This window comes from Pinus tabuliformis, chromosome 4_2 (genome assembly GCF_031772625.1).
Source record: "Pinus tabuliformis cultivar Carrire ecotype Pingquan chromosome 4_2, CPIR1, whole genome shotgun sequence".
In the NCBI taxonomy this organism is placed as follows: domain Eukaryota; kingdom Viridiplantae; phylum Streptophyta; class Pinopsida; order Pinales; family Pinaceae; genus Pinus; species Pinus tabuliformis.
The window spans coordinates 590,896,331-590,908,517 of NC_142304.1; the positions used below are offsets into that span (position 1 = coordinate 590,896,331).

A 12,187-nucleotide genomic window follows, 5' to 3' on the forward strand; every position below is an offset into this window, starting at 1 on the left:
CTGGAGGTAGCCATCATCCCTCTTTCTTCCATCATACCATTCAAAATAGAGAGAAAATCAGAAGAAGGTCCAGAGATGACATACCCGAAATCGCAATTTCCCGTCGAGGCTCCCACCGGTTGCGCTGCTCCCTGCTCCTCTTCCTCTCAACGCGGCTTACCTATCCTTCTCCACTTCGCCACCTTCAAATAATACATCCCACCTGTCCCACTTCCTATCCCACTACCACCACCAATTCTGTGTTTCTCTCTCATCCCACTCTTTCCACTCCGTTTTCTCAAAATTCGCGCTGACATGCAATACTCTACTGTGGCATGTTGGGCGGTGCTACGGGTAGGAGGTGGTCTCTCTGTCCTGCCACACTCATGATTTTTCCTGCTGCCCTCACCTATTCTCCTCCTCACCCCGATCGGGGGCCATCTGTATCTGTTGTCTTTAGATCGTGTCTTCATTATGGTCTTGAGTTAATATCATTTTAAGCAGTTCTAATTCTGGCTTCTCTGAGTGTGTCATCCAGATACTATCCAATTTTCCTCCTTGTTCCTTACTTCCCCAATTTGCGAGAAAATTCGCTGCTCTGTTGCCTTCTCTTCTTACATGCTTAATGATCATGTACTCGAATCTCTTTAAGATAATTTCCAGATCTTGGATCAAGCTAGCCGTCCTCCAACTTTGGGTAACTTTGTCCCATGAAGTCCCATTAATAAGTTTTTTAATTATGTGCGTGACCATTTGGGAATCTCCTTCCACTTCCAGATTGTTGTAGCCATTTCTGATTGCTATCTTCAGTCCTTGATGTACTGCCATCAATTTGGCTTCATTGTTGCTCATGATGCCACCATTATCTGAGTAAATCCATCTTGTTCTGCCTTGGTCATCTCGGAAGAGGCCGCCAATCCCCGCCGGGCCCGGGTTACCTTTGGATGCTCCATCAAAATTTAGCTTTATAAATCCTGCCGAGGGGCGAGAGAAGTGAATGGGGCTGTTGCATCCTATACTGGGTTGTTTCCACATTTGCGGAGCAACCATTCCTTGTTGCAGATTCAGCTTTCTTAGAATTTGGTCTTCTTCCGGAGTCGTTTTCCAATCCTCTGTGCTCCAAGTTTCCGCTAAGATGGTCTCTCGAATATGACTCAGTGTTTTTCCCCAGACTTGCTCTTGAGACATCTCTTTATTTTGAAAGATTCTCCTGTTTCGTTCTTTCCAAATCATCCACATATTCATGCCTACTGCTAGACTCCAGGCTCGTCTAACCACAGGGCACGTGAATTGGCCTCATCCCCATTGTTTAATTGTTTCCCTGATGTTCTGTTGATCTCTGTTTGTCCTTCCAAAGAGTCTCCTTACTTCTTCCCATTGTTGTTGTGCTCCACTACATGAATTCAAGAGATGTTCCTGCGTTTCCTGATCTTGTTTGCAGAGACAACATCTGGGAGGACCCTGAATCCCGCGCTTTTGAAGTTGGTCCTAGGTCAGGATGAGGGCTTTACATACCAGCCACAAGAATTGGGTCACTTTCGGCCACCAGTTGCTCCTCCAAATTTTTTTCCATATAACTGCCATATCATCTTGTTCTTGCTGAGTGGAGAGATGGTATGCTTCTTTAATTGTGAAGTTTCCCTTCATTGTATAACCCCATCTCAATATGTCTGGTCCTGTTCTTATAGGTATTTTCCTTGTCTGCATTTCTTTTATATATATTTCTCTTTGCTCCCTATCAATATGTCCATTCCATTCTTCCGGGTTTTTCCAGGTTCTCCACGATTCTTCTTGGCACCCTTCATTCCAGAAATCCCTTACATAATTCATCCCTTCCTCTTTTGCCTTTTGACATATGTCACTTAAAGCTTGAAACCCATTCAATCTTTCTCTTTGCTGCCAGGCTTCTTCCCAGAACTTGGTTGAACTTCCATTCCTGATTTCCCAGAAAGCATGTTTAGTTATTATCTCCCTGTTTTGACTGGCCAGATTCCATATTGTAGAACCTTTTGGGGTTTCCCTTATTCTTAATATTTCCTCTGGACTTGTTGGCATATTGTATTTTTTTGTCCATATTCTTTTCCATAGGTCATCTCCTCCCTTCATCCATCTCCACCAAAGCTTAGCCCCCATTACTTGGTTCAAGGAGTAAGGATCTCTGAGGCCTAATCCTCCATCAGTTTTACTTTTCACCAAGCCCTTCCAGGATACCAGTGCCCATTTTCTTTGTTGCTTCGGTCCGCCCCAAATGAATTTTTTAAAAATCTCCACCATTTTGGCACACACACCTTTAGGGGCAGCCATTGCCGAGAGTTGATAGATCGGAATCGATTGTAGGACTGCCTTGACCAATACTACTCGGCCTGCTATATTCAGTGTTCTGAAGGACCAGTTGGCTAGTTTGCTTGCAATTTTCTCAATGGTTTGTTGCCAATTCATCATTCTTAGCGGATTCAAAGCTAACGGAGTGCCTAGATATTTTGTGGGTAGCTCTCCTGAGCGAAAACCCAGTATTCTTGTTAAATAATTTCTGATGTTTCCTGCTGTATTAAAGAAATAGGTACAAGACTTTTCCTTATTAATTTGCGTACCAAAAGCTTCCATAAAGAGGTCTAAGATCTCTTTTATTCTTCTAGCTTCTCTGAGAGACACAGCACAAAACAACATGATATCGTCAACAAATTGTTGGTGAGTGATTGGTATGTTACTGCCCCATATCTGAATTCCTCTAATCTTCCTTTCCCTCAATTCTTTTTTGATGTATCTTCCTAAACCTTCCACTGCAATGATGAATAGGAAGGGAGACAGGGGATCTCCCTGACGGAGTCCTCTGGAGGCCTTAAAAGTTTGAGAAGGAACTCCATTCAAAAGGATGGAGAAATTGGGCGAAGAGATCATGGCAGAGACCCATTCGATCCATCGATTACAAAAACCAAAGGCCCTTAAAACCGATTTCAAATAATCCCAATTCAAGCGGTCATAAGCCTTGGAGAGGTCCAGTTTAATCATCATACCTGCTTCCTTTTTTGTTTTTAGAGAATGCACTACTTCTTGAGATACAACAAGACCATCCAGGATTTGGTGACCTTCCACAAAACCTGTTTGTTCAGGGGAGATAATACTAGAGAGAATAGGCTTAAGTCTTTTAGCCATTAGCGTAGCTACAATTTTATATATAACATTGCACAGAGCAATGGGTCTAAAGCCCTGGGGCTCTTCAGACTTAGCATCTTTAGGAATAAGAGATAAGAGAGTTGAGTTTAAGCCTGTACTTACCTTCTAATTTCTTCTTGATTCTTCCACCACGTCCAGGATATCTTGGCCCAAAAATTTCCATCCTGCTTGGTAGAATTCCACTGTAAACCCATCTGGTCTAGGGGCTTTATTCTTCTTCATCCCTTTCACAATCTCTTCTACCTCTTCTAGAGTAGTTGCCCTCATGAGAGCTAGATTTTGATCCCTTGTAATCATGCTTGGAATCTCATTGCATATTCTCTCAGTGGCTTCTCGTCGATCTACATTAGATTCCGTAAGGAGTTCTTTGAAGTGATTTACCAGAATTTGTTCCATTTCCTCATGCTGAGTTACTCGTAGTCCTTCTTCATCTTTTATGGAGAAAATTCTATTTCTCTGTCTTCGCTGGATCATTGCCTGATGGAAGAACTTTGTATTCCTCTCCCCTTCTCGTAGCCAGTTCACTCTAGATTTTTGTCTCCATAGAATCTCTTCTTGTTTCCTTCTTTCTTCCATTTGTCCTATCAGGATCCCTTCTTCTCTGGCTAGATCCTCACTTCTGCCTGCAATTATAATTTCTTGTTGGACTTTCTTCATCTTCTGATCTAGAAGCTGCTGGTCCTTAAAGATGTTTCCAAATTCCTCTTTGTTCCATTTTTTGATGTTTTCTTTTAGTTCCTTTAATTTTAGCTGGAAGGTCTGCATCCTGTTTCTTCCCCTTTGTTGACTTTGTTTCCACCATTCTTCTACTTTCATCATAAAATTTTGATCCCTGAGCCAGAAGGCTTCGAACCTGAAGGGCTTTTTCTTGGGGCTGGCTTTGATGTCAAGTTCTATTTTGATCAGCCAGTGGTCCGATCCCATTCCCGGTAGAATCATTGCTTCAATGAAAATGTCCTGATTTATAATCTGTTCTGATAGTAGAAATCTATCTAGTCTGGAGGCGATTTGGTGTCTACCTCCCCTTCTGTTGTTCCATGTGTAGATCCCATTTGTTGTCTGAATGTCTACCAGCCTTTGTTCTGCTATCATATCTCCAAAGGCTTCCATATCTGCGTCTTTTCTTCTGAGGCCTCCCCTTTTCTCCTTTAGGGATGTGATCATATTGAAATCTCCTCCTACAATCCATGGAGAGGCTGGAAACATGGAACGTATAATTTCTAGGTTCTGAAGGAAGTTCCTGCGTTCACCTGGTATATGAGGACCATATACATTGGATAAAAGAACCCATTCCTGGGATCCTATATTCCTGAATCTTCCTGAAAGAATTCGAGGTATACTAATCCAGTCTTCAAATTGAACCTCCTCTGGGTTCCAGAGGATTGCCACACCTCCCGTGCTACCTATAGCATCCTGACCAATTATCTCATAATGTGGCTTGAAGTTGCTCATAACATCTTTTAATTTTTGTTCTCTAATTTTTGTTTCTTGAACTAGCATTATATTGGGTTTATATTTTTTGAGTCTCTCTTTCAGATATCTTTGTTTCCCCTTACTATTCAGCCCTCTAATATTCCAGGTTGTGATGATCATTTCAACAATTTAAGGGGTTGCTGGAATACCTCCGACAATGGCACCACTCTTCCTGAGTTTACCAGCATCTCTCCAACCATTTGGATGGTCTCGCTCATAGGTCTTCTTCCTCTTTTCCTTCCTCCTTTCCCTATAGTACCTACTTCTGTGCTTTGTCCTCCTTGCATCCCTAGCTGTTCTGGCTGATTTATTATTATTGTCCCTCATTTCTCCTTGTATCTTTGGAACATGTCTTTGTATAGTTGTTTCTGGTCTTTGGGTATGAATCTTTCATCCAAATGCCGCCATTCTTGCAGAAGTCTCTTCATAACCTGTTCTTCTTCTCCTTCTTTGTCCTGTTGTGGGTCTATCTCCATTTGGTTCTGTTCTTGAGGTCGATCTGTCTTCTCCCCCTCCTTTTCTATCTCCATATTGTTTGGCACCTTATTTTTTCCTTTGTTTTCTTTTATATGCTCCACTGTTTCATCTTCACCATCCTCACCTTCCGCTTCCATTTCTTCTTCTTGTAATACTTCAAACTGGTTCTGACTTTTCTGAGTGCCTTCTGGAGAGGGTGGGTTCTGTTTAGTTTTTTCTCTTTGGGGTTTTCTTCACCTCAGTACTTCTGTAAACCCTTCATTGTCTCCTCCGCTTTTCCTTCCCTCCTGTTCAGTATTCTCCTTTCTTCCCCCCAAATCTGTTGGTGTTTCATTGGCAATCATCGGACAAGATTTATATAGATGGTTGTATTCATGGCACCGTCTACATCGAAATGGAATATGTTCATAATCTACTGGTTGTTGCCATACCTCATCATGGTATTCCACTTCAATATAATCCGGAAGCGGTTCTGTGATATTCATGTAGACACAGATCCTAGCGTATGACATATATCTGCCTCTTTTGGTAGTTTCTGCCACCTTGACGAAGGTCCCGATTGAATTCCCAATCCCCTCTAGAATCTCTGGATCCCAGAACTCTATTGGAAGCCCAAACAGTCTAACCCATATTGGTGCTGCTAGCATTTTCTCTTTGTCTGGATTATAGCATTCTTCCCATTGCCTCATAAAAAGGCCTGCATTATTGAAGAAGTATGGTCCCTCCTCAAAGATCCTCTCCTTATCCTCCAGGTTTGCAAATATTACCGTGAAGAATCCTTTTGCCCCTAGTTTTAGGTCAATATGTCCCTTGGGCTTCCATCTCTGTTGTATCCATTTAGTCAGGTCTTTCTCAGATGGCCATGTGCCTACAAACTTACAAATGAGAGCATGGTCTTTCATATATCCTCTGTACTCCTCAAGTTTATTGTTTGGAATAACAAACCTGGGTTTTTTTGTTGCTCTCGGTAGACATTTGTTCCCCGTCCTTGCTTGCCATATTTCCCCCATGACCGGCATATCCTTGCTACGTCTCCCTGAGCCACCGCTCGATCCATTCCGGCTTGTTTCTCCTGCTGCTACATTTTTATAGGAGGGGATCTCTCCCTCCCCGCTTGGTTCTGTCATCTCTTTTGTCAGTCCTGTCTATTTTCGGGGTTTCTTCCTTCAATCAACCTAGCGTGGCTTGGTCTGAACTTCTGCAGGTGGATTCGGGTTCCCCTGCACCCTGACCAGGTGCAGGTCTGCCAGAGGCCGCCCGTTCCAAAACCCTAACCCTAATTGTTCATCTTCGTCTTCGACTTTAGCTCTCTCTGAATCCTTAGTCCTAATCAGGGAAAGATATTGAGCTAACTGTGAAAATTGAAATCTAAAAATCCCCTACTTTCACTAGATATTGTTGTTATCCATTTTTTTATTATAAATTTTTATACCCCTTTATATTTTTTCATTAACTTTGAAGTTCATGTTTTATACCTGTCAGTACCAAAACCCTTTACCTGCTATTATATGCTCAATATATTATGTCATTCCTTCCTATATATATATATATATATATACATATACATATACATATATATAGATATATACATATACATATACATATACATATACATATACATATATACAGATATATACAGATATATACATATATATATATACATATATATATACATATATATACATATATATATATATATATATATACATATATATATATATATATATATATATATATATATATACATATATATATATATATATATATATATATATACATATATATATATATATATATATATATATATATATATATATATATATATATATATATATATAGATATATATATATATATCCCCCAATATGAATGCACAAGGTATGGCATTGCTCCCCAATGAAGCCCCCATGAAATACCCTCATGATGATGAGCACGATGCAAAATATTTGAAATTGATGGTAAATTCGTTGTCTTAGGGTACTACAAGACCTTTTGCTTTGCAATAAACTAAGTGAAAACCTAAATAAATGATGCTAATGTTAGCACTTTGTTGATGGTTATCAATAAAAACAACCATGGGTTAGTTTTCCACATATGGATATGGAGTGAGGGACTTATTATGAGACATGAAACTTCATATAAATGATGTTAACCCGATGACTTAACACTTCCATTAAATCTCTTGCATACACTCTCACTCAACAAGAAAGATAGGATCATCTCAATACTTTCTCAAGTTCAATATCGTTCTTGATGTGAATTTTAGGTGAAATTTCCTACCAAATGCCTTCTATTACTAATAGATTTTTTCACTCCCTAACAATTGTAATTTTATTTAAAAACCTTTTATAGTTTAATATTTGACCTACACCAATGCTCTATAAATAAATTATGTGGATTTTTTACAAAGTAAAGTCTAATTGCTTTTACATTTTAATTGTTTGTTTTTAGGTCTATAGTGTACTCAAAGGATATGAAATTGAAACTTATGATATTTTTCAAACTCAAAGAATAATAGAAATGATTTGGGTTGGAGAATTATATTAATTTTCATCTATATCAATGATTTTTTAGTGGAAAAATTGGAGGAATGATTTTGTAGGTCCAATTTAACCGACAGATCCTAGTTTGGAGAATTAGGGTTGTAAACTTCTTGAGTCATTTTTAGGAATTAAACTACATTTTTTTGGGTCAAAACTTTCTAATTTGAATGTGAGACCCTTGGAAATTATTTTACCTCATGGGCCTTTTCAAAAATGCAAGAGTTATAGTAATAGGAGTTTGTATGAAAATGTTATGCCTCTTGTAAGATGACCTATCGTGTTGAACACCATGGTATGAGTGGATGCATGTGAATTACCATTTTGGCTTATCATTATTCATCCATATGGATCTAGCCATGCATGGAGTTTGAAGCAGACTCTAGAATGTCCAAATTTGTAACTCCAGTTGAGGGTTAGCAAAGTCAATTCTTACCACTAGTTGGTTATCAAACTATGTTATATACTAGACCATTAAGAGGAATAGGGGTTCCATTCTATACTATTGTGTTATACTTCATAGTTGAGTAGAGAAAATGGAGATGAAAATTTATAGAGGAAAAAATATTGATTTAGTATTTTGCAATAGCCATACATGTCATATGTCTTATCTAACTCCATAGAGAGTACCCCTTTCTTCGTACTTGCACATTTTACACACTAGAGAAAGAGAGACAAGTATCCTCACCTTATAGTTAGGTTTTGTCTTGTAAGGGTTTCCCAAGAATATTTGTGTCTATTGTGGTCAATGTTTCTATTTCTTTCTATTTTCCATTTCTTGCATTTAAGCTAATTTAATTAATTAAGTAGAGAACTAGCTAACTAAATCATATGGAATCCAAGGAAAATTTAACAGTAAATATTTAAATAATTTGATCAGATTTATTGTGACAAACTGTTATAGTGGAATATCCACAAAATTTTACAGGTGATATTGGTATTAGAGTAGGTTTATTTTGTGAATTTTGTGGGAAGTTGAGGGGGATCTAACAAGTGGTTTAAGAATAAAGTCACAAAATCCTACTCATGGCCAACGAGTTTGTTCACAACAACCCCGAATTTTTGATAGGAGAGAGAGTCATGATGTTGGAAGCATATGTCACCAACATTAGTCATAATATGAACCTCCTTATGATGGCTCTATAAAAAAATCTTGGAATGAAATAAGATGAAGGCTCTAACTTAGACATCATGTTAGAGGGAAATTTAGGAGAATGTGAAGAGCTAGAAAAGAAGTCAAGGGCATAACCTAAGAAACAGAAGTTGAGTTTGAATGTCATCAACCATTCATAATCCTTATTCAATATGGAAGTTAAGGTAGACATAAATCCATACCATGGTTGTCGTAAAAGTAAATCACTAGTTGCAACAATTAACAGTTTACTTCGATGTTCACCATATATATGAGGAATAAAAAATGTTATTTGTTAGACTAAAGTTACAGGCCATGCTATGACCTAGTTGGAAATCCATATAAAAACACTTAGTTTGGAGGGTGATATAATAGAAACTAAGTTGGAGGACTTCAAAACACTCATCAAATCCCAATTCTACCTTATTGGGTATGTAGAGGACCAATGGATGTGATGGCACCACTTCAAGTAGAGACATGGGTAGAGTGTATAGGAGTACACCACTATGTTTAGGAAGGCGAGCATCATGCTAAGTGTCTCTCTCATGAGCCCATAGGCACTAAAGTATCTGGGGGGTTACACAACCATATATGAAAATAAGCAATGCTTTTAAATAAAAAAAACAATGTATAAGGCATGTGTATAGGCATAATATCTAGAAAACATAGGTTGAAAGAAATGGAAACCAATTGGCTCAAAGAAGAAAGAGCACTAGGAAGCTTCCAAGGAGGGGAAAAAGAAGTGGAAAGGGTAAATAGTAAGAAGAAAACAACCATTTCACATTAGTGCAAGTATCTTAGCAACCATTGCAGTCACTTGAACATTTATGGTCACACTAAGGGGAAGTGATAGAAACTATATCCAGAGTTGAAATCAAAGAACCACAAGAAGTATGGGAAGGAAAAGAATCTTATAGCCATAGATTAAATAAATTAGGTTAAAATAAACTCTATTGTGGATGAGAATATTTTCTAGACATCAATGAAAAGGAGGTGAATCTATGTAGTCTTCATAACAAGGAAGAGAAAGTGATTACAAACTCTTCCATATTAGATCCAAGTCAGGAAGACCAAGATAATTTATTCCCTACTCAACTTAGTTTCATAGGATAATCTTATAGTAGTGGATTTGGTCAACAAACTTTAATTAGTGTTTCATGGTCATCTTATCCCACATCCATTGGGATGATAAATAAGGATGCATAGATCAAGGTAGCAAAGTGGTGCAAGATAATATAAAAATGTATATGTGTTGATTTTCTTAATGAAGTAGAATTGGATGTAATACCACTTGATGTATGTAGAGTCATGTTTTTTAGCCCATACATATATATTATGGATTCAATATTCATGTGGAGAGCTAACTATTACTTTCCCATCAAGGATGGGAAATCATGCATGATCAATGTGTACAAAGGAAAGTCCAAAATTTCACTAGTAAGTTCCAATTAAGCCAAGAAGATGATTAGTTCCAGCAAAATGTATGTTTTACTTTTTTTGAGAGAAAATCAATTTGGTGATGATTTAATAAGGGCAAAAGCATCCATAGAGGGATTTAATAAAGAACAAAAACATTAACTATAAAGGTTTCTATAGGCACACATGGGAGTGTTTTAGGAGCCTAAAGGGCTACCAAGCTCTCATACCACAAAGTATGTCCTCTTCATGGTTTAGTTAGAAGGTGAAAGGAAGGTCACTTCAACCAACACAACCTTAGCATGGGCCCTCTCTACACAACATAAGAATGTGGAAAAGTTTGTAGAGATAGACATATATATCTTCACTCCACCTATGGCAGTTCCTCTATACTGTCATATCAAACACTCAATTGACTTGATACTTGGTTCTCTAACCCAATGTATAGATGTTTTATCTTGGAAAATGAGGAAATAAAATGTCAAATAAATAAGATTTTACAAGAGGGACACATTTAACCAAGCTCCTCATCTTGCAAGAGTCCATTTGGGTTGGTGTAGAAGAAGGATGGGACATGGAGACTATGTATTAATTATAGTGCCAAAAATAATAACATATACCTAATCCCTCACATTTATGTTCTTCTTGATAAGATTAAGGGTGTCGATTCTTTATTAATATTGATATGAAGTCAACCTACCACCAAGCTCCAATTGAATGTACCAATGTATGAAGGACAACCTTCAATTATAAAGAAGGCATTTTTGATTGGGCAGTCATGTCCTTTGGCTTGAATAATTCTCTAGCAACATTCATGAGGATGATGGATGACATCCTATGACAATTGAAAAAATATTTTGTGGTTGTGTTGGAAAACATCCTCATCTTAACAAAACCTAGAAAGAACATTTGTAGCACATTCAAAAAGTCCTGAGCACCCTGTGAAAACAAAATGTGTATGCTAATATGGAGAAATGCTCATTTTATATGTAGATAATTCAATATTTGAGATACATTGTGGATGCACATGGGGTGCATGTGGATCCAACCAAGATCCAATTGATTATTGAGCGGTCAACATTGATGAATCTAACCGAGATCCATAGATTCTTGGACCTTTATAAATTCTATGGAATCTTTATGATCCATAAAATACCATATATATTCCACTAGACAGTTCATCACAAAATATCTAATAATATTATATTAAAAATATGAAATTCTACACTATTACAATTCTTATTAGATTTATGGATCTATAGGTTTATTGTTACAGTGCATGCATGCAAATGAAAACTATGCACAAAATAGAGAACAAAAAAATAAAATCTCACATGAACATAAGACACAAGATATGCCCTAGGAAACCCTTTCGGGAGAAAACCCATATGGAAGGTGAGACTTCTCCGCTCTCTTTCTATGTCTAGAAATATGGGTACAAAGATGGCATATGGCTTGTGGGATGCTACAGTGCACAAATCCTCTTTGTGTCTTCTATCTCCCATCCCTCTTGGCTGCTATTTTTTCTTAGCTATGGAACAAATGCATTCGAAAGAATGGAATTCCTCTTCCTCCTAGTGGATCGGTTATAACACAACCTAATTCCCTAATAGTGGTTAAGTTTGACTACCTCAACTCTTAAACATAGTTAAAATATAGACTCTTCTAGAGTCTTTTAAATAATAATCACGTGTCTATTCCCTTTTCCATGAATAATGGGGGTTGACGCGACATCCTCCTAAATTATGGGTGTGAAAACAGGAAGGTCAATTTCTAAGTGGCATAGTTTTCACATATGGACTCTGATTGATGTGTTTCTTACATAATTGGAAATATATTTGTGTGTAGAATATCATGAAAATGTGTTTCACTATATTAGCAAAGTTTTACCCCAAAAAATATTGTTTTATGCCTAAAAATTCTCTCGGAAGGTTTCAGACCTCGTTTTTCCAAACTAGGTCCCACCGATAAAAACAATGTGAGTTGATTCCTCCACTT

At 37.7% G+C, this 12,187-nt stretch overlaps 2 protein-coding genes across 2 annotated transcripts; both read right to left on the bottom strand.

Annotated features, from left to right (window-relative positions):
- Positions 1-3,258: 3,258 nt before the first annotated feature.
- Positions 3,259-4,605, bottom strand: LOC149170679 (uncharacterized). Its single transcript, XM_089425689.1, has 2 exons — positions 3,771-4,605; positions 3,259-3,659 (listed from the first exon to the last, which is right to left on the bottom strand). Exons 1-2 carry the CDS (start codon positions 4,603-4,605, stop codon positions 3,259-3,261), a joined length of 1,236 nt encoding a protein of 411 aa, XP_089281815.1.
- A 731-nt stretch (positions 4,606-5,336) lies between these two features.
- LOC149170680 (uncharacterized) lies at positions 5,337-6,230 on the bottom strand. Its single transcript, XM_089425690.1, has one exon. The coding sequence runs from the start codon at positions 6,228-6,230 to the stop codon at positions 5,337-5,339; it is 894 nt and encodes a 297-aa protein (XP_089281816.1).
- Between the last annotated feature and the right edge of the window lie 5,957 nt (positions 6,231-12,187).